The sequence below is a fragment of the Lethenteron reissneri genome, chromosome 19 (genome assembly GCF_015708825.2).
Source record: "Lethenteron reissneri isolate LAM-NWPU_2019-01 chromosome 19, ASM1570882v1, whole genome shotgun sequence".
Classification (NCBI taxonomy): domain Eukaryota; kingdom Metazoa; phylum Chordata; class Hyperoartia; order Petromyzontiformes; family Petromyzontidae; genus Lethenteron; species Lethenteron reissneri.
In genome coordinates, this window is record NC_083797.1 from 1,801,629 (window position 1) to 1,824,749 (window position 23,121).

Here is a 23,121-nt window from a genome sequence, read left to right on the forward strand (position 1 = left end):
TGTATTGGAATTATTACGCTGCTGGCAACAAAGCCGGGACATTTCATTTTATCAGGAAAAACGTGCGGAATTTACATGGACTGTTGCCACCTTAACAAGCAGATTATCCTGATGAAAAATAAACCAAACAGGACAGGGTGGCACCCACTATTTGGTTGGTTCCAAACGTTAACACGTGGCCCGTGTGGATTGTTGTTAGGGTCCTCCACATTTAAGAAAACATGCCGTTTGATTATTTGGTCTGATATCAATGTCCATGCGATCGGTCACTACGTTGGGTTTATCATGTGTGGCCAGGTCGCTCCTGGAAAGAAATAAAAGCTCTAGAGCTCAGTGGGACTTACCTGGTAAAACAACAAAAAAAGTTTGTTTCTTTTTTAAACACACACCTTCATGTACTGTACAAAACACTCCCCCTCTCTAGTAACCCAATTAGCGCGGCTGGGTGAAGATGCCCCAGTGAGGGATAAATAGGCCCCGCGGGCTTTATAGCATCCACGCCACCCCCCACACCTGGTTTAGGTTGCAGCAGACCAGGCATGTCACAGGGTTGTTGGTATGTACCTGATTATAAGACGCACGGTGTGTGTGTGGGCTTGGTACGTCTTATGGGGAGCGGTAGTGAACGCGCTGCGCTACGAACCCGGCGACTCCAGTTTGATTGCCCATTCACGGCCAACACCGGTTCTGGGCCTCCTCTAGGTCAACTCAGCCTCAAACGAGTACTTGGCGCGTTGTGTAAACATCGCCACGATGGAGTCAAATGCGACCAGGCGTGGTGCTGGCCACCCACCCCCTCGTGTGCCGTGCCGGCCTTTATAGGCGCTGAACAGCAACTTGCCCCAACAGTCTGTCGAGGCTATACGGGGGACCTTTGTATTTGAGGTGCGTCTTACATTCCGGTGCGTGTTGACAACGTTTAATCTGTAGAATACGATGACACACGCACACACAAGTCGCCGACGCTGTCATAAGTGTTAGCAGGCTGGCTTAGTAACCGCAGCAAGAGATTTTGTGAGCCAGACGTGTCACGGTTTGTAAAGTCTACCCAGTCTCTCTGTGTGTGTGTCGCAAGCAGGATATCAGAGGCCAAGCAAGTGTGGGCTGGTTCACAGGTGAATGAATGGTGGTGGGCAGGTGGTTGACGTGGTGTTGAAGCGGCGTTGGTCAAGTGCGTCTTGAGTTTCCACCCCAGGTGAGTGTTGCACAGGTCGGTTTAACTGTGCAGACCGGAATATCTCAACCAAACCGGTGTATCTATGCAGTCTGTGTCTCTGCAGTCTGTGTGTCTCTGCAGTCTGTGTGTGTCTACAGGCTGCGTGTCTCTACATGCTGTGTGTCTCTACATGCTGTGTGTCTCTACAGGCTGTGTGTATCTGCAGGCTGTGTGTGTCTGCAAGCCGGTGTGTCTCTACAGTGGGCCAGTTTGAGTCACGGGCTGGTACGGTATGTGAATGTTTGTTGTCGGATGTGGGGAATGCGAGGGAGGAGTCCGCACAGAGAGAGAGAGGGGGGGATAGAGTGGGAGGTAGTGAGAGATAGAGTGGCAGGGAGAGGGGGGGAGGTAGAGGGGGGAGAGAGAGGGGGAGGAGGTAGAGGGGGGAGGGAGAGAGAGATAGAGGGGGAGGGGGGCGAGAGAGAGAGGGGGAGGAGGTAGAGGGTAGAGGGAGGTAGAGAGAGGGGGAGGGGGGAGTGGAGGGGGAGGTAGAGAGGGAGGGGAGTCGGGAGTCGAGGAGGGGAGACGCACAGGGGGCTGCCATCTTATCGCCAGCAGCGCAGAGCTCACGGGCGGACAGGTGAGCGATCCACACCTCACTCGTTCACGGGTGCCCCCCACTACCAGCGATACGCTTCCCCCCCCTCTTCAACAACAAGGGTACCCCCACCACCTCTAAGCAACACAGGGACCCCCCCCCCCCCCGACTCGCTTCTCCCCTCTCTCCCGGAATGAGGGGGCGACCCTGGCCCAGGTGCCGGGAGTCTCAGGTGTGGCTCTCGCCTCCCTCCACGCGCCACCCCTCGTATCTGCTCCTCTTACTCTCATTCAGCACCCCCCCCCCCGTGCCCCCCCCTGCCCCCCCCCCGCGTGCCCCCCCGTGCCCCCCCCCGCGTGCCCCCCCCCGCGTGCCCCCCCCGTGTCCCCCCGCGTGCCCCCCCCCATGCCCCCCCCGTGCCCCCCCCGTGCCCCCCCCGCATGCCCCCCGTGCCCCCCCGCATGCCCCCCCGTGCCCCCCCCCCGTGCCCCCCCCGTGCCCCCCCCGTGCCCCCCCGTGCCCCCCCCGTACCCCTCCACCACCACCTGGATTTACCAAAAACTCGCGACTATTGAGTGGATCCCCACCCTCCACCTCCAACCACCACTCCGAGATAAGCGAGCGCCGCTTCATCATCAGCCATGGTCAATCCACTGCTGGATGAAGGCCTCCCCCCCCCCTCTCTCTCTCCAGAGCCGTCTTCCATCTGTCTCGCCAAACAGACCCCAACACACAGCACACACAGCACACACACAGCACACACACACAGCACACGCACACACACAGCACACACACAGCACACGCACACAGCACACGCACACGCACGCACACGCACACGCACGCACACACACACACAGCACACACACGCACAGCACACACACGCACAGCACACACACAGCGCACACACACACACAGCACACACACACACAGCACACACACACACACAGCACACACACACAGCACACACACACAGCACACACACAACACACACAGCACACACACACAGCACACACACACAGCACACACACAGCACACACACAGCACACACACAGCACACACACACACAGCACACACACAGCACGCACACACACAGCACACACAGCACATACACACAGCAGCCACATACACAGCACACACACGCACAGCACACACAGCACGCACACACACAGCACACACACACACAGCGCACACACACAGCGCACACACGCAGCACACACAGCACACACACACAGCACACACACAGCACACACACAACACACACAGCACACACACACAGCACACACACACAGCACACACACAGCACACACACACCGCACAGCACACACAGCACACACAGCACACACACAACACACACAGCACACACACACAGCACACACACACAGCACACACACAGCACACACACACAGCACACACACAGCACACACACACAGCACAGCACACACACAGCACACACAGCACACACACAGCACACACAGCACAGCACACAGCACAGCACACACACACAGCACACACACACAGCACAGCACACACAGCACACACACACAGCACACACACAGCACAGCACACACACAGCACACACACAGCACAGCACACACAGCACACACAGCACACACACACAGCACAGCACACACACAGCACACACACAGCACAGCACACACAGCACACACACACAGCACACACACGCACAGCACAGCACACACACGCACAGCACACACAGCACACACACACAGCACACACACACAGCACACACACACAGAACACACACACAGCACACACACGCGAGTGCTGTGTGTGTTGGGGGTCGTTACTGTCGCTCGCTGCCTCGGATCACGTTCCATCTCCGCCGCTGCTTTTTCAGTCCTTCGTCTCGACCACTCGCGGTGTAGATGTTGATGATGTCGATGGTGATGTGTAGATGTTGACGATGATGATGTGTAGATGTTGATGATGTAGATGTGGATGATGATGATGAAGATGTGTGTGTAGCTGTGGATGATGTCGTTAAACCAAGTGGAGTATAGCGAAACGTCGTACTCGAATTGTAAATGTCGTAGTGGGTTTACTCTCCAACCCACCCTGTGTGTGCTGTACCAGTACACTATACACTACACTATACACTACACATTACACTACACACTACACTACACACTACACTATATACTACACTATACACTACACTGTACACTACACTATACACTACACTACACTATACACTACGCTACACTATACACTATGCACTACACTATACACTACACACTACACTGTACACTACACACTACACTGTACTATACACTACACACTACACTGTACACTATACTATACACTACAACATACACTACACTATACACTCAACTATACACTCAACTATACACTCCGCTCCACACTACACTACACATTAAACTACACACTACACTATACAAACTATACACTACACTATACACTACACTGTAATTGTAAATGTCGTAGTGAGTTTACTCTCCAACACACACCCTGTGTGCGCTGTACTCGTCACGAATCGGCACGTTTTTATTCACGTGACAACCCTCACTCGTTGTCTGTGCCGGGTGGTGGCGGGTTTAGCGACACATTTATATTTACGCGATCCAACCCAAACCAACCCTTATGGATGTGTCTTCACAACCTAAGCGCGTCCTCTTCTTGTTCGCGATTGCTGCACTGGACTATTGATGTCGTCTCGCTCTCACCACACGCCACTCTTGTTTCTATGGCGCTGTATGCTTGCCAGTGTAACCAGCACGGGTGCTGTGCAACATCTGTGTGTCACGAAGAAGGGTCTTTTCCCGTCGTCTGCGTGGTGGTTTTTTTGGGGGTTAATAATTTCGCTCATGCACCACTGTCAACTTGGCAACAGAAGCAGACGGTTGCCGACTGGGTCTGTGCCCTGGTTTGCAGCAAACTGACGGCCCTCCTATGGTGTGGGTAACATCGCACACCGATTACTACAACGACAACGACTACTACTGTGTGTGGCCCTTTAAAGAGGAAGTATAATCGGCGACGTTTCGGCCAAATTCTCCCCCAACCTTCACAGCACATAAGTAGAGAGAGAGGGCCAGGGGAGAGGAAGTGGATAGATAATGAGAGGTGGAGACTGCACTTGTTCTACGAAGACGGGACATGATGAGAATGCCTTGAATCAACACAGCGTCTCGATTGTACTCCTTTTATTTTTTGTGTTAAATTGGCATACTTTTAGGTTTTTTCTGAATCCTTGCAGTCACGAAAGCTTCAAATCTAGAATTAAATTGGCATCTTCCAACATTGCTCGGCGTGTCGAAGAATCGCAATCACGAAATTGATTGATACCGGAGGAATCCGATGAGCTGTAAAGCTCTTTGTCCACAGATGTCCAGTAGGAGTAGCCCAATAAAACCCTCCCGTATAGAGTTCGCTGACAGTGGGAGGCCCTGCAAATTGCCAAAGCAGGCAATTTGCAGGGCTGCTGGACCTTCAACTGTTTTGTTGTTTGTTAAATAGCGCTTCTGCCAATAAATACCCCAGGAACCACACCAATGCTGCTGCTGCTACTACTACACCTTAGGTGAATTCTTCGCAAGTCCTGGCAGGTGTTGCTAACTTACTTCTCAGACTCCCTGGGGGCACATTCACCCCAGCCGCACACACACACAGCTCTCACAATGTTCCCTGCGTGCGTGCGTTCTGATTTGAATTTTGGCAGGACATTCATGCGGTTGTTTCCGTCGCTTTATCGACCCCCCCCCCGTGAGTGTGATGAGCCCAGGGGTCGTGAGACATTCCCGCCTTGGGCGTGAGAACGAGAGAAAGAGGGAGCAGTGTTTTTACTCTGCAACAATCTGGGGGACCTTTGAACACCATCAGCCTGTCATAGCGATAGCGTCAGTCCCCCCCACCACCTCCACCGTCTGTGTGTGTGTGGGCGAGGGTTTGGTGAATGACACAAACCGATAACTGCTTTTTAATGGTCCACTACCGGGTAGCCAAGAGGTAATTGTCTGCAGTGTTCATTTGTTGATGATGTTGATGTTGTTGGATGGAGGTGGGGAGTTCTCGCACGCCTCCGTGCTGGACGTCTGTGAAAAATAACTTTGGGGCCGTCCATAAATGACGTCACGCACATGGGGGGGGGGGGGGTGTCAGACATTTGTGACGATGTGTGACAAGGGGGGGGGTTGAGAAATGTGAAGTCATATCAAAATGCGCAACTATAAATAAATATAGACAACACGTTCTACTTAATTAAAGCAGTCACGAAAGCTTTCAATCAAAATTTAGATAGACTTTTTAATAAATGTTTTCTCAGAGTGCAGCGGCTCATTAAATACGCACTACAATGACAATAGTTTAAAGCGATTTTGGGGGGGGCAGAGCTTTGTGACGTCATATTTGTGACGCCGTGTGACGATGGGGGGGAGTGGGGTCAAAAATCGTCCAAAATCGCGTGACGTCATTTATGGACGGCCCCTTTACGGATAATCGGATTCCTCCAGGGGTAAATAAACGTTCTGAAACTGAACCCCGTTTTTATTTGACCCAAGTAAGGCCCCACTGAGCTATGTAGAGGCTCTTTTTTCACACCATGCCACAAATGACAGCTCAACGAAGTGGCTCATCGTGTGGAAATGTCTCGCAGCCAAATGGATCTGAGCGTGTGATGTTGATTCTACACGTGGAGGGAAAAAACACGGGAGGAAACCTGAGACAAATCCATGCAACCACAAGGAGAACGAGAGAGAGAGACACCGCAAACTCCAAATGTGCAGCAGTCGTCAGGGTCGGGATCGAACCCACGATCTCCTGTAGACCAGGCGAGGTAGTTAACAGAGACACGGTGGTGGTGGTGGTGGTGGGGGATTTAACAAACGACGTTCCTCCTTTGATTCAGCTGCCACGCCGGGAGATTGAGTCGAACCTGCGGCCACCCCGCTTCGGATGACGAGTCCAGCGTGTGCGCTGGCTAACCTTTACGCCGCTGCAGCTAAAAACGCTAGGAATGTGATCTTTGTGTGTGTTTTTTATTTTAATCTGCGTGCTCAAAACCCGGTAACTGCTCATTTACCGGTTTTTTTTGTTGCAATGCGGTCACAAGCGATGACACAGCAACAACAAAAACACCAAGAGCCGGTTTTAACAACCCGAGTGTGCAGTCGACAAAGGGCCGTCTTGTTAGCCCTGCTGCATGATGAAGGCATCTCGATTTAAAGCTTTCGTGACTGCAGGGATTCATCTTCTTGGTTCTTTCGGTAAAGTCACGTAGAAGGGAAGTAATAAAATAGACAGACCTGGTCTTCACCTGAGGACGGCTGCTTGCGTTGTGGCCGAAACGTCGTGAGAATTATTTTATTATGTTTTATTTTTATTATTTTATTACTTCCCTTCTACGTGACTTTACCGAAAGAACCAAGAAGATGAAGGCATCCTCAAGACTTTTACGTCATGGGGTTGTGGCGGGGGGAGGAGGGGGGCGGGGCAGGGGGGCCATACTTCACCACTCTGGTCAGTGCTGCTAGGGGTGGGTTGACGCGTCGCAGGCTCCTGCTGTTAGCCCGTCACGGGGTTGGAACACTTTGGCGTTGCCACGCTAAATAGAACCCCACCCATCACCTCGAGTAGGGGCGGGGGGGGGGGGTCCCTTGTCATTCACAGAGACGATAAGAACCCGCTCTGTCGGTCGTGCTCGTGGTGGTGGTTGCTGCTGGTGCTTGTGGTGGTGGTTGGTGCTGGTGGTGGTTTCGGGTGGTTGCTGGTGGTGGTGGTTGCTAGTGGTGGTGGTTGGTGCTGGTGGTGCTGGTGGTCGTTGCTGCTGGTGCTTGTGGTGGTGGTTGCTGCTGGTGCTTGTGGTGGTGGTTGGTGCTGGTGGTGGTTGCTGCTGGTGGTGGTTGCTGCTGGTGCTTGTGGTGGTGGTTGCTGCTGGTGCTTGTGGTGGTGGTTGGTGGTGGTGCTGGTGCTAGTGCTGGTGGTGCTGGTGGTGGTTGGTGGTGGTGGTTGGTGGTGGTGGTTGTTGGATGTTGGTGGTTGGTGTCGTCTCCCACCCTCGCATTGGTTGCCTTCTCCCCCCTACCGGGCCTGTCAACCTCTCTGGCCGCTCCCCCTGTCCCTATAGCAGCCTCTACTGTACTGCAATATAATGCTGAACAAATAACACTGTGGTGCAAAAAACATTATTTGTTTGTCCCTGGGTAGTAAGTGTTATTTCCTAATTGCTTGTGCCTCAAAAGTACAGAAAATGGCTATTATTCCCCACAAACTTTGCTTTTGTAACCAGGACTTTATGTGAACGAAAGACACAAATGCACACGCTTTCTCATTGAAAATAGGTACATTTCAAAATATCACTGTCCTGGTCACAAAAGCAAAGTTTGTGGGGAATAATAGCCATTTTCTGTACTTTTGAGGCATAAGCAATTGGAAAATAACACTTACTACCCAGGAACAAAAATCGTGTTACATAGCATAATAATCGCGAATTTCCCATCTCTTTTACACGGAATTAATGACCAAGACTCAATGATATAGATTTTAATGCTTACACTGCAATAGCATTACAACGGTTATTAATGTGCAGTTTAATCTGAGTTATTAATGTGCAGTTCAATCTGAGTTATTAATGTGCAGTTTAATCTGAGTCACCATCACCAGGGAGCACAGGTCTCCTTGGCTCCTCCACATGGACCCCCCTTGGCTACTCCACATGGACCCCCCTTGGCTACTCCACATGGACCCCCCTTGGCTACCTGCACCCTTGAACTTTGCGGGGAGTTGGTGGCGATGCAGACAGCCCGAAATGCATCATTTGTGCAGGAGTGGTGTTGGTGGATCACACAAAGGTCGTGAAAACTCCCCTTCCCGTGCGCGTCCAGGAGGTGCCGTACCCTGGCTCGCTAGGACAAGGCAGTACAAGGCAGTGGACTAATCTCCATCCGTTTCCATCTGTACGGGGACAGAGTGTTGTCATTGGGGTGCCACGATGGCAAGATGTTAACCACCTCGCCCGGTATATGGGAGGTCGTGTGTTCGATCCCGACCCTTATGTCTGCTGTATATTTGGAGTTTGGGTGTGTCTCTCTCCCTGTGGTCGTGTGTATCTTTCCCCGGGGCCTCCGGTTTTCCCCTCCACATTCAGAATCAACATCACGCGTTTAGAGTCTTTTGCTGCTATCAATTTTCACGTTGATAACGTTGAGCTATCGTTTGTGATAGCCCGGTCGCTTTTGAAAAAGAGATGTAGCAGCTCAATTGGCCTTTATTATGTTTTATTGTTATTATTTTATTATTTCCCTTCTACGTGACTTTACCGAAAGAACCAAGAAGATGGCCTTACCTGGTAAAATAAAAATGTGTTTGTTATAATTACAACTAATGTTACTTCCACCCCGTCTCGTCGGATGTCCGCACGCGTCACCCACAGCAGCGCCACGCTTGACGGTGTGGGGGGGGGGGGTGCCATGGCACGACCGTCCCAGCAGTCGTCGGTGTTCGACGATCGAAGGGACCGCGACCGCCTGCCGCCGCACTACAAGGAGTCGTACCGCCTGGCCATCGACGTGCTGGTGGAGCGGGGACGCGACGCCTTCCGCGACTTCCTGCAGCGCGAAGGCACCGTGCCCTTCCTGTCCGAGCAAGAGGTGGGTCGAGAGCTCCCGGATGGACATCGGTGTTTGCGAAGGTCGGGTCGGGTCAGTTAGGGTGCCGCAGAGGTCGCAAACGGGTTTTGATTCCTTACCCGTTCCCGTACCCGGCCGCACCAGGGTCGCAAACGGGTATCCGTACCCTACCCGATACCCGGCTACCCGTACCCGGCCGGGTATCGGGTAGGGTATGGGTACCCGATTGCGACCTCTGGGATGAAGCCATGTTGCAGGCGCGGGTGGGTTGATTCTAGGAACTTGAATTGTGAGATGAGACAAGACGTTGGGAAATGAGTGACAAACGGTGACTCACCAGTGACTCACGGCCTACCCGTACCCGGCCCTGGTAAAAAAAAAACATAAATAGTTTAGTAATCGTTTAGTTGAAGTTATCTGACCAAAAATATCAATAAATCATCATATTAGCCGCAAAATCCTGCGAGTTAAATTTACATTTGAGTCGGCATCGGGGCCACAACCGAAAAACACCGCGGAGAATGTGTCTATTCCCAGAAAGTGTCTGAGAGCGGATCGCGGTCATAATAACAGTGATGATGATGGTGATGACTTAGAGGCAAAGTGAGAACAGCCTGTGTGGGGGGAGAGCTTTTGACAGTTTAATTTCAAAATGAAAAGCAACAACATTGCGCCTGGAGTGGTCCGCCGCGGTCAATCGGGAGTGTATCGCCCTGCTAAGACGCGGCTTGAAACGTGGACACCAGCAAAGGAAATGAAGAGGGTGGGGGGGGGGGTGAAAGTTCACGGACAAACGTAAAGCGATGCGAGTCCTGGGAATTGCACTGCAGCCGGAGTGGAGGAATGCACGGATTAGAGAGCGTGCGAAGTTAGAGACGTCATAGTGGCCGTGAACAGGGGACGGTAACTACACTATGGGGACCTCATTTGCCAGTAAAAATATGATAATTGGTTCTTTACCCTTCTATCTGGCAACAAAACTGACACCTTTTTGCAAGGAGTCATGTTTGCATAGACCGCAATACCTGCAGTCATAATACAAACAAAAGAACATAACTCTGATAATGTGCACTGTCCTTGAAGTTGATTGGTCCACACCCGAGACAGCTTTCCTTCGAGCCTAGTCTCATATGGGTTGGACCAGATGACGCCAAAAGGCGCCTTTTGGCGTCATCTGGTCCAACCCATATGAGACTAGGCTCAATAAAACGGAACGTAAAATTCCGATTTACCGCCGCTCGCCCTGCAGGTGGATCACATTGAGAGCACGTTCCAGTCGCCCGCTGTCACGACCCGGGGAGACGATGGCGACGAGGTGGGCCAGGACTTTGGGAGCTCGTCGTCGGGCACGTACTGGCCCGTGTACTCGGACACGTCGGCACCGGACCTCGAGCTGGGCTGGCCGGCTCCCGGACGCTTCCTCGGGCAGACGAACGTCACGCTGCACTTCCACCCGCCGCTGGGGAACGGGGTGCCGACCATCAAGGAGGTCATACGCAGGCACATCAGAGGGGCCTCTAAGGTATGATGACGCCACGCGACCACCAGCGACGTCACTACATTCATGCTGTAGCCATAACGTGACAAATGAGTCGTGTAGTTTTCTAGCCTTAGGGACCCTCCCCATGACGGCTGTCCCAGTGCAGCACGAGGTGAATGTTGCAGCGAGCGGCAGGGGGGCGACGTTGCTCTTGGCTTTCCAGTTTCCGAGTAATCTTAAAAATGTGGGCCGTGATGTCGCTACCCACTCGCGCCCTCCCCTTGCCAATGACGTCACGGGATTTCTGGAAGGGCGGCCGTGAAGCGGGCGGCAGGTGGTCGGTGGGTCGACGCTCGCGCGGTAAAACCACGACGCGGTTGCACCGTGCGCAAATAATAACGCGCACCCAGTGTGGGGCGGTTATTTGGTCAGGGTGGATATGTGACCTCCACCCCCTTTAACGAGCCACATTCACCGCGACCTGTAGGGGGGTTTTCGCCTTCGGTAGGGCAGGATGTAGATAGAGGGTGGGGGCCCGGGTAGGGAGTTGCCGACAATTTCAAAGGGGTCCAAACAATTGAGTCGGTTAATCAACATAAAGAGGGATCGTCGGTCTTTAAACATCTGGCACTTTTTTTGGCAGGGCATTCTTCCCAGTCGACAGCCCCCCCGCCCCCCACTTCCCCCCCACTTTTCCTCCCCCCCCCCTCCCCACTGCAGGGCCTTACTAAACCGAGTCTTGCGCCGTGACTTCCCCTCTCTTGTAGTGATGCGTGTGTAGTGTTTACAAGGCCACCATGTAATGATCTGGCCAAAAATAAATGTGTGCCGTTAATTCCCTCCGCCACCCGACGCGGCATGTACAAGTCGGGCGGTGGAGGGTCTTGCCCGCGCACATTTGGCCAGATCGTTACGTCGCCTAAACCCAACAAACGAAAAATAGAAATCGTGAATCGTAATATTGGCCGCTCGTAAATGAGAGCTACGTGTCGTGCAGTGCATTGACCTTTGCGCATTCCTCCGCACGAGAGTGCGAGATCGCCCGGCGCGTGACTTTTGGACGTGCCGCACCTTGGTCGTTCATGTCCGTTCGGCGTGGAGCTGGGTGGAGTTTCAGTTCCGTGCGTCCGAGGTCTCGCGTGGGCTGCAGCAGTCGGCACCCACGATTGGAATATTGAACAATAGCGAGGCGTGGAGTGATAAACACGACCGCAGTTTTAAGAGTGCACCATGATCGCGTCACCTGCGATCACGGCGCCACTCATCTGTTGAGCGGAGACGCAGGCGTGGCTGTGGAGTTGCATCCGTCACCATCGTCATCGTGAGCCTTGGTGCAATCCGCCGCTGGATGAATGAAATGTCTCCCCAAGTCGCCGCCATTCCTTCACGGTCCCGCCGTGCAGCAATCCGCACGGTTTTGTTGCGCACGAGCCGATCTTGTCGCTCCATCTCCCGCGGTGGGCGTGCTCGCTCTGGCGCTCTGCCTCCTACGAGTGGCCATCCCATCGTTTCGATTTAAAGCTTTCGTGACTGCAGGGATTCATCTTCTTGGTTGTTTCGGTAAAGTCATGTAGAAGGGAAATAATAAAATAGAAATAATAAAAATAATAAAGTACAATTCTCACGACGTTTCGGCCACAACCTTGGTAGCCCTGTTCTTCACCTGAGGACGGCTGCTTGCGTTGTGGCCGAAACGTATTTTACTATGTTTTATTTTTATTATTATTTTATTATTTCCCTTCTACGTGACTTTACCGAAAGAACCAAGAAGATGCATCCCATCGTTGTTCTCACCCGGAGGCTGCCGCCGACCCATCGTCCCTTCGAGCGGCGTGTCCACTTTTATTAACAGTCCAAACTTGCGTCCCTGAACCTGGATATACGCTCTCCGTAGTCCGTGCGTGTTCCCCCTTCTCTCTCTGGGTGCGCTCGTAAGCGTGCGTCTCTCGACCTTTGCTCCGTCGTCTTCTTCGGTGACCCCCCCGTTTCTCGTCCACGTGACGGTGGGAAACGCGCGCAGATAAAAAAAAAATAAACAATAAAAATTAACAATAAAAATAAACTATAAAAATAAAGCCGGTCGGCGTCGTAGTCACGGCAGATGATTTTCGTACCATCGTGGTCATCATTCCCGTGCCTTCGATTAACACGGTTGGCTACGTACGGTGCGAAAGAAGTTCATGATACGTACATCGCTGACTTGTAACAGTACGTTGACGAATTTCCTTCACAATTCTGTAAAACGCCTGATGAAGCCGGTTGATGTAATCACCAGCGAAACGTCACCGTACTCAAGTTCTAAATGTCGTGGGTTTACTCCAACAGACACCGGGTGTGCCGAAGTCTAATTGACACGTTTTGTTTACGTGACAAACCTCGCTAATTGGCCGTGTCGGGTGGGTGAATGAAACTGAATGTTTTCTAAAAAATAATTATTTAATTGTCATCGATTCATGAACGAGGGTGTGCTGGTATATAAACAATTCATAATGAGTGCACTTACTCCTCAACTCTATTTATGTTACGGATTATTGACGAATTTCACTCGCGCCCCACCCCCCCACACCCCCACCCCAACACCCCCACCCCCTCACCCACCCACACCCTCACCCCCCCACCCCCCCCACACCCCCACCCCCCACACCCCCAGCCCCACACCCCCACCCCCACACCCCCACACCCCCACCCCCTCACCCCCACACTCCCACCCCCTCACCCCCCCACCCACCCCCCCACCCACACCCCCCCACCACACACCCCCACCCACACCCCCCCACCCACACCCCCACCCACACCCCCCCACCCCACACCCCCACCCCACCGCACCGGCTGCAGGTGGTCGCCGTGGTGATGGACGTCTTCACGGACGTGGACATCTTCCAGGAGCTGCTGGAGGCGGCCAACGTGCGCCGGGTGCCGGTCTACGTGCTGCACGACCGCCTCAACTTCCCCCTGTTCCACGACATGTGCCTCCACCACGGCCTGCGCGCCGGCGAGCTCGAGGTAACCACGGCCGGGCGCCGCCTTCCCACCCCCCTCCCTCCCTTCTCACCCCCCTCCCCCCCCCTCCAGATTCAGAATATTTATTGAAACTGGAGGAGGAATCCGATGAGTGCAGGAAAGACAAATAAATTTGCACCAATGACATTCAAATAAAACTAAACCCTCTCACCGTCCTTCTCGCAGACGAATGCCCGTTTGCGGGCCACGTGATGCCGATCCGCCTTGTGCTGTGCAGGGACGGCTGCCGCTCGTTTCCTTCCACAGCCAAACAAACAAACACAAGAAAGAAGCCACGCGGGGAAATGGGTACTGGGCCAACAATATCCCCACGCTTTAAAATGCCCAACGTGCCAAGTTGCTCGATTTGGGATTGCGCACAGCGGCGGCAACATCGCCCCCCCCCCTCCCCCATTCTGCGAAATCTTTGGCAGGACCCCCCCTGAAAGGGAGCCCCCCTGAGGCTCGGCGAGACTGTCCTCAGGTGAATGCGGCGTGACGATAACTCTACAAAAACAAACCACCGCACGTGGAAAGGACCGTGTCCGACACCCCCCCGTTCTTTCACCGTGCGTTTCCCCTGCTAAGGAGTCGCAATCCTGACCATCGTTAAATCTCTCTAAAGAGTCGGCTGTGTATCGAAGCAGCAGCTGAGCTAAACTAAACTTTGTATTTTACTAGGTAAGGCCCACTGACCTACATAGCTCTTTTTCAGAAGCGACCTGGCTATAGCAAATGATAGCTCAACAAAAAGTAGCTTGTCATGTGGACATTTCTAGCAGGATTCTAAATGTGGAGGGGAAACCCGGAGGACCGGGAGAAAAATCCAGACGACCACGGGTAGAGAGAGACACGCGAACTCCAAATATACAGTAGCAGGCGTCAGGGGTCAGGATCGAAACCACGACCTCCTGTATACCAGGCGAGGGAGTTAACATCTCCTAGCCACCGTGATGATGATGAGAGAGAGACACGCGAACTCCAAATATACAGCAGCAGGCGTCAGGGGTCGGGATCGAACCCACGACCTCCTGTATACCAGGCGATGGAGTTAACATCTCCTAGCCACCGCGGCGCTCCTCTTGACGATATTGACGGGGTGTGTGCGCTGCTGCGTGTCGTCGCCCAGAACGTACGAGTGCGGACCCTGCCGGGATCGCTCTACTTCTGCAAGTCTGGCGCCAAGTTTCACGGCCAGGTGTTCGAGAAGTTCATGCTCTTCGACTGCGTCACGGCCCTGTGCGGTTCCTACAGGTGACGCGACGAGCGGTTGCGGGCGACGTCCGTGGCACCGCCGCAGACGCTACCATCGCACTCCCACAGGGAGCGCCGTAACGCTGCTTTATTGTATAATTTTTTTGCTCAAATTCGTAGCAATAATATTTTTAGGTAGCCAAGGCACATCGCAACAATGCAATAATATAAATAATATCAACATTGTTACGAATTCTATAATTAATGAATATTGCTAATATTAATCGTGTTTCACATGCCGTTTGATACGATTAATATTAGCAATATTAATTAATTATAGAATTCGTAATAATATTGATATTATTTATATTATTGCATTGTTGCGATGTGCCTTGGGTACCTAGAAAAAATGTGTTTCGCATGCCATTTGATACATTTTTTCTAGGTACCCAAGGCACATCGCAACAATGCTTTATCTTGTGACGTGACTCTTGGCGATATTTATTTTTGCTTACATCACAAACGCTTTTGCGACATGACCCTTGATGCACAGTCGGAATAACATTTGGGGGGAAATTACAATTTATGAAAGGCTGAACGTTAAACTAAAGTGCGCTGTGTGCATGTCCCCTGTCCGCTGTGGTGCGTGCGAGCAGCTTGACGTGGTCGCACGAGAAGATCCACCGCAGCCTTGTGCACGAGTTCACCGGCGAAATGGTCGAGACGTTCGACGAGGAGTTCCGGGTTCTGTACGCGCAGTCGTCCTGCCCCTACGGCGACTCCTCCGCGCTCGCCATCCCCAGCCAGGTGCCCCCGCCGACCAGGGGCCTCCAGGGCCTCCAGGGCCTCCGCGGGGCGCCTCACCTGGGCCTCGCGCTGCAAATCGAAAAGCACGACTCGTCCGTCGACTCGTGGGTGTCGTCCACGTCGTCCCGGCGCGCCCTGGACCAGCAGACCCTGAACTTCACCCACCACGACTTCATGCGACGCCCGATCGACAGCACGTACGCCAGGATGGAGGCCCAGCATCTCCGGCGGGAGGATCGCTACACGTTCACGGCGAAGCAGGAGGTGCTGAGCGAGAAGGAGTACCGGGGCGTGGCCAACGTGTCGCAGCGGTTCGTCGCCAACGCCCAGGTGTTCGCGGGCGAGAAGGAGGTGTGGAAGCGGTACAGCTACGCGGGCGAGGCCACGGAGTCGCACTCGTTCCTGCAGCGGATTCAGGACCCGTACTCGTTCGCCTCGGGCCGCGGCGCCCTGGAGCCGCGTCCGAGGAACATCGGCGGCGTCCTCCCCGGGCAGGAGTTCCGCCGTCTCCAGGGCGGCGCCGGGGCCTACGGAGACCGCTTCGGCGAGGGGCGAGGGGACGACGTGTTCGGGGATGACGGGGCTGCGTTCCCAGACTCCGCCGGGAACGCGAAGCGGATAACGGCGGCGGCGGAGGAGGAGGCGCGCGACATTTCCCAGCAGCAGCAGCTGGCGCCGTACAATCAGCGAAAGAAGAGCGAGTTCCCGGCGCAGCACCTCATGAACTCGCGGCGGGAGGCGTGGCAGGGACAGCCGGGCAAGGCGGACGGCGGCCGCAGCGGCGCGCAGCAGACGTTCGCCTGCCAGACGTCGCCGACGCAAACCCAAAGCTTCCAGGAGGAGGGGCCGTTCGCTAAGGCGGGCGCGGCGAGCAGGGCGAGGGAGGGCGACGCGGGCGGCGCTGAGAAGTCCGCCAAGCAGGGCCTCCGACGTTGGCGGATCAATTCGTTCCTGAGCTCCTGCGAGAATCCCGCGGAGGCCGAGGCGGGCAGGGCGGAGGACGACCCCAGGCTCGACGGCGAGGCGCGGGTCGGGGAGGGCGAGGCGCGGAGCGGGGAGGGCCGCGGGTCGCCAGCCGCGGACGCGGCGGTCGCCGGCTTTGCGGACGGCCTGACGAGGCACGAATCGCTGCGCTCCAAGATCAGTCCCATGTTGCAGAGGAACTCCAGGTTGCGCTCGTCGCTCATCTTCAACTCCGCTCGGCAGGACGCGGGAGCGTCGGAGCAAATCGCGAAGCGGGGCCCGGGCAATTCCGGCGGGGCGGCGACGGCGGCAGCCGACGAGGTGGCGGCCGAGGCGCCGGCTGGCGGTTCTTCCAACGCGGCCGAGTTGAAGGAGAAGGACGAGCAGACGGCGGTCGCTCTGCCCGCTTCGGACCTCCAATCGAAGTACGCGCCCAGGGAGCCGTTCGTGAGGTCGAGGTTCCTTTTCAGCAGCCTCACGAACCGCAAGGCGGCGACCGCCACCGCGGAGGAGGAGGTCCGGGCGGCCTCGGACAAGGTGGGCCCCGTCGCCAGGCCGGACTCGCACATCAAGGAGCTCTTTCCAAAGCCGCAGCCCTTGGCCGAGAGTCGCACGGCACCCGCGGGGAGCGCCGTTTCCAAGATAAACCCCTCTCCGGGAAGCGAACAGACGAAGTTAACCCAGATCCAGCAACGTAATGAAACGATTCCGGCTCGGTCAAAGTCGTCGTCGTCGTCGGCCGACACGGGGGCCCAGGTGACGAGGAGGGTGACGGACAGCGCTGCGCAAGACGTGAAGCCGGACCCGGCGAGCGACGGGGCGAGCCGAGCGTCCGCGGAGAGAGCGTCACGGCTCCAGGAGCTTCTCGACAAAACCAACAACAAGAAGGAGAATTCCCCCGAGAAGGCGTCTCCTGTAAACGCGACCGTGGAGAGAGCTTCCCCTCGAGAGCCGTGCAGGCCGAGCGCTCCGCCCGCTGCCAGCCCCACCTCGGCAAAGGTGCCTCCGGCGCAGGACGCGGCGTCCGGCGTCTCCCGAGCGCCGGCAACGATCGGCACGTCGGAGCTGAGCCCTTCCCCGGCCTGGCGCAGCAGCAGCACCTCCACACCCGTCCTGTACGGCAGCAATCTGAAAGACGACACCAAGGTCATGTTGGAGCAAATCTCGCTGAGCAGCCACAAGTACAAGGACGACAATCACAAGGCCGCGCGGGGGGACGATTCGGCGAGGTTACCGCGGGATGCCGCGGGTGGCGGAGGATCGAGCGTTGCCAGCCCGAAGGAAGCCGCTCCGAGCCAGGCCTCGCCCACGACCACCGCTCCCGCAGCCGACGAGGACAGGTCGGACGAGCTCATCCGGAACCTGGAGAGCAAGCGCAAAGAGAATCGTGCCTACAGCCGCTTCGAGGTGTTCTACAAGACGGAAGGAACGGAGGCCAAGCCAAAGGGCGTCTCCCCCGTCGTCTCCCCCGTCCATGTCCCCGATCAGTCGCGATACGTGCCCGATAGGAACCGGGCGATGGAGCAGCCCTTGAGCAACAGCCTCTTGCAGAAAATCAAGGTTACGTTTAAAGGAAAAAATTAATAACCCTCCCCGGCCTTGCCATACAGAATTGTCGTCGTTGCTTGAAACTACAGTTGTGAAATTATAGTTGTCGCTCTCCGTCGGCATGAGCCGACATGAAGAAGAATGGGGAGGGGGGGGGTGGGGGAGCGGCTTCGTCGCAAAAGAGAGAGGCGCTTCACAAACGGCAGGTGGCGATGAAGCACAGCTCGCACGATGGCTTCGCCACGTGGCGATTTTTATTGCGCCCAAAAGCACAGCCGCTGACTGCGCCGCCAAGGAGTCGAACGCCTCCCACGTACAGCGAGCAAGGGTCGCAGTTTGGCCGGGGGGCAGTCCTGGTAGTGAGCGGGGGCCACCTGAATCGTGGGTGGGGGTCGCCTGAATCGTGGGTGGGGGTTGCGAAGGAAGTCGGTGGGGCCAATCGCCGTGGCCAGAGCTCGCGCAGTTGTGGGTTGTGGCTTTGTAGAAGTCGGCAGGGCTCACCACCATGTATCCCGGTTAAGCCTCCCAGAAAAGTGTGTTCCTTCCCAGATTTAAAGCCGATAGATGGGTTACTTGAGTAATAATAATAAATAAAAACATTTCGGTGCTGTTGTACAGTACAATATATACATATCCGTGTGTTGGGGTTACATGTATACTCACAAGTATTGTTTATTCTATGCGTGTGTGTGTGTATATATTGAGCTTGCACTTGGGATTTTATCATACTGAGAAGTCCGTGAAAACCATGGGCAGAAGGGTGGGGCAGTGGGTAACACCTGAACCTCGCAGCAAGATGTACCTGAGTTCGAGTCTCCACTCCGGGGGGGAATCTTTCAGCGTGGAGTTTGTGGTTCACCTCGTGTTCTGCACGGATTCCCTCTCGGTTGTCCACTTTCTATCCAAAAACATACAATGTAACCGGCAGAGGTGGGACAAAGTCATTGTTATGCAAGTCCAAGTCGAGTCTGAAGTCATCAAATTCATGACTCGAGTCCAAGTCACATGACTCGAGTCCACACCTCTGATAACCGGTATTGGCTAAAACACGTCGCGGTGCAGAAAAGTTACCCGCGGGCTACTCGGTTGGGATTACACGCAGCAGCAACGTTGCCTCCTCCTGCGAAAAAACCTGGCAGGACTCTCCTGAAAGAGACTTGGGACTCATTGAAGCATTCCTGGCTGAGAATACACGTAATAATCATGAAAATATTACATGTCCAAATGAGCCATAGGGCGCCACGGTGGCGAGATGTTGACTACCTCGCCTGGTATTGAGGAGGTGCGTGGGTTCGATCCCAAACCTGACGCCTGTATATTTGGAGTTTTCATGTTTCTCCCCGTGGTTGCGTGGATTTTTCTCCGGGTCCTCCGTTTGTTTCCTCCACATGTATGAACGCACTTGCAGAGCAGTGGTTCTTCACCTTGACTGCAGCCTTGCACCCCAGGTTAAGAACCACTGCTTTAGAGTCTTTGGCTGCAGTAAATTGAAAAAGAGCTCTATAGCTCAATGGCCTTCCATGGTAAAATAAAAAAATATAAAAAACTTCAAACATGGCCATGTGCCACGGCTGCTGCTGCCACTGCCTGAGCACGAGTTTCGAGTTTTTAACCAGGTGAGGATTCATCGAGGGGCAAGGATGAGTTTTTTTGCGACGGTGACCTGGGTACAGGTACGTGCACTGTTGGCCTTGCGTGCTTGACGTGGCAGCAGGGCCTGGAGTTAGTGGTGACTGGGCTGTGTGTGCGCATGTGCACACGGATCTTGTCATTCTAGTTTAGAGGTTGGGTTTTTTCTATATTGTGTTGTGTGTGTGTATATATTAGCGTTTTATATAACCCATTGTTAAGAGCCTGTGTGGCATTGCCATTGTGCCTCTTGTCAACAAGTGGAACCTCAATTCCTCGTGGTCACGGGCAGCCAGCGGCGTAGCTATCGAGTGGGGGGCGCCTCAGTGGCAAGATGTTAACTGCCTCGCCTGGTCTACAGGAGGTCGTGGGTTCGATCACGACCCTTACGCCTGCTGTTGATTTCGAGTTGGCATGTGCTCCCTGTGGTCGTGTGGCTTTTAGAATCAACATCACGCGTTGATTATTTGGCTGTTGTCAATTTCCACGAGATAAGCCATTTTAGTTGACCTGTCATTTAGTGGCCAGATCGCTTCTGAAAAATAGCTACCATAGCTCCGAGCCTTAGCTGGTAAAGTAAAAAAGAGTTTCGTTTGTCTAGTGCACAGGGGGGCCCACGTGGGCCGAAGGGGCCCAGGTGCCAGGCTTCTGAAGTTGGGGGGGTGGATTGGACGGAGGTGGCCCATTCCGTTCGTCGCTCCGAGTGGCCGTGCCTACCAACGCTACGAGACTGTTCGCCGCCGAGTTTGCCTTTGTGTCGTCGTGGCAATAAACACTGCGTTTTGTTTTGAATGACCACAAGTGCTGTTTTGCGCGCACATAATGGGGGATGCGCTCCGTGTGGCGCTCGCGGCAAAGCTTGCGACGTTGACGCAACGTTGGCGTTGGAGCAGTCGGGCCAGCGTTGGGTCCCAGCAGCGTTCCACGTCGTCCGTGTGAATTCACTCTGCACTTCCCCCAATGCAGAATCTGTCCGGTCGCATAAAGCACCGCCGCCGCCAAGGGCTTTCCCTCTTGCTTTGTCACGTAAAGCGTCGCAGGCCAAGGTCGAGAAGTCGTCTCGGCCAATGCTGGTGATGTCCACCACACCTTGCTGCCACTGCTTTCTTTTTTTGCTTTTCCAGTCCAATTTTTTGGATCTGCCCCCTGGTTGCCAACGCCCGCCTCTGTCGCCTGCCTCGACCCAGCAGCCCTCGCGCGTCCCACCCGTCGCCATCTCCACATCACGATTGCGTCTGCGACACTTGGCCCCACCGCGTTCAGTGTCAGAACTTTCAACCTCATTACCCTCAGTTTAGCCGTGACATTCCGAGGCGTCGTCTCGGCCACGCGCCGTGTATTCGAAGGATCGAGGGTGCTGTTTCCCAGCTGCTCTGCGTGAAAGCCAACTTCGGCCCCAAAGTAGTCACCCGTGTCCGTCTCAACACCGAAGCTTGGATTGATTTTTTTAATATTAAAAACGACAAACATCGCGGTAATGTTACCGTGTAACAAGGATCCTTGACAAGCAAAAGCCTCTGCAAAGGTACCACAACAGCGACGAATTCAAACGGCATCATGAGCGACGGTTATGGTAAAATATAAAGCAGATAGCTAGACCGGTTCGTTCAGATTGTTCGAGAGGCTGGTGCACGCGAGACAAATAACGAAATGGTGGGGAAAGTCGGAACGGTGGTGCAGGAGAGGGGACTGAGGATTAAATATCACGATTTGACCTATGAACATCTTAGTTTATTGACCTTTCCTCCGATTAGCACGGTTGGTTACGTACGGTGCGAAAGAAGTGCATGCATTACTTTGTCACGGCACGTGGGCCACATGCTGCCCCCTACAGTTTGAACCAGACGTAGCTCTGTGGTATCCGCTTCCGCGTGTTGCCGAGAGATCCGCATGGAGTCTCCGTCTCGCGGCGCACCGCACTGAGAGCACGGTCGGTGTGGAGATGAGAAGAAGATTGACACTAAATAAATATCCCCTTGCTCGTGGCCAAACCGCTTCCAGTTCCACGACCCCTTCTTGAAGACGAATCCGGTCTGCGTTTCCTGTGTTAGGGACGGAGCATCGTGATGATAAGTCATGGGACCCCTTTTTGCCACTATCAAAGTATGAAAAATTAAAATAGGCGTTACCCTTTCTGGCAATAAAACAGAGTGTTAATGTCGAACTGATTCCTTGCAAAAGGCATCTAGTGTTCGAACATCTTAACACTTGTTTTATTTCCAGTAAGGGTACACTCTATTCTTGTTGTTCATATTATTATGATTATGATGATGATTTCGGCACGCTGTGTACAAAGCAGCGCCGCTGTGATGAGTGGACCGGTACCATCTCACTGGGCAGCCACCGTCACCGCCACCACCACCACCATCACCACCACCATCACCATCATCACCATCATCACCATCACCACCATCACCACCATCACCAATACCATCACCACCATTACCACCACCATCACCACCGCCGCCCGGCTTAACGACGTTGCCCTCCCACGACTGCACCCCTCGGGCCCACAGCCGAGGCGTTTCCCAAACCCAGCATGGCCCTCACCCCCTAAACTTAGTTGGGGGGCGCCACGGTGGCTGAGATGTTAACTACCTCGCCTGGTATACAGGAGGTCGTGGGTTCGATCCCGACCCTCACGCCTGTATATTTGAAGTTTGCGTGCCTCTTTCCCCGTGGTCGGGTGGATTTTTCTCCGGGTCCTCTGGTTTTCCCCTCCACATTAAGAACCATCGCGCGTTTAGAGTGTTTTGGTTACTGCTTTGAGTCTCCACGTGATGATAATCCCCATTTTGTTGAGCCATCGTTTGTGATAGCCCAGGGTCGCTTCTGAAAAAATTAACCCGTAAAAACAAAGTTTTTCACTATAAATCCTTTATATGCGTGGCATCGGTTTTATTTTATTATTCATTTCTGTTTTTCTTGAGTAAGAGTTTCATTTTTATCACATTGGTATTTTAAATTAAATATGATTTTTTTTTCCTAAAAAGTGGAAAATAAATTGTCACGCACAACGAGTCTGTGTGCAAAATGTCAGCTCGATTGGATCACGGGAAGTGGGTTAAAAAACGACCGAAAGATTTGCACGGTCGTAAGCGCGCAAGCAAGTGAACTTAATATAAAGGATTTTAAAAGAGCC

General features: G+C 54.0%; 1 protein-coding gene across 2 annotated transcripts; it reads left to right on the forward strand.

Annotated features, from left to right (window-relative positions):
- The first annotated feature begins 1,725 nt into the window (after nt 1-1,725).
- Nucleotides 1,726-21,990, forward strand: LOC133344091 (protein FAM83H-like). 2 transcript variants are annotated; one of them, XM_061554045.1, is made up of 6 exons: nt 1,726-1,796; nt 9,163-9,379; nt 10,608-10,880; nt 13,674-13,841; nt 14,968-15,092; nt 15,689-21,990. In XM_061554045.1, the coding sequence occupies exons 2-6, from the start codon at nt 9,200-9,202 to the stop codon at nt 18,384-18,386; spliced, it is 3,444 nt and encodes a 1,147-aa protein (XP_061410029.1). In that variant the 5' UTR covers nt 1,726-1,796; nt 9,163-9,199; the 3' UTR covers nt 18,387-21,990. The 2 variants fall into 2 exon arrangements, with proteins under 2 accessions (XP_061410029.1, XP_061410028.1); XM_061554044.1 differs by lacking the exon at nt 1,726-1,796 and having other exon boundaries at nt 8,068-9,379.
- Nucleotides 21,991-23,121: the final 1,131 nt, after the last annotated feature.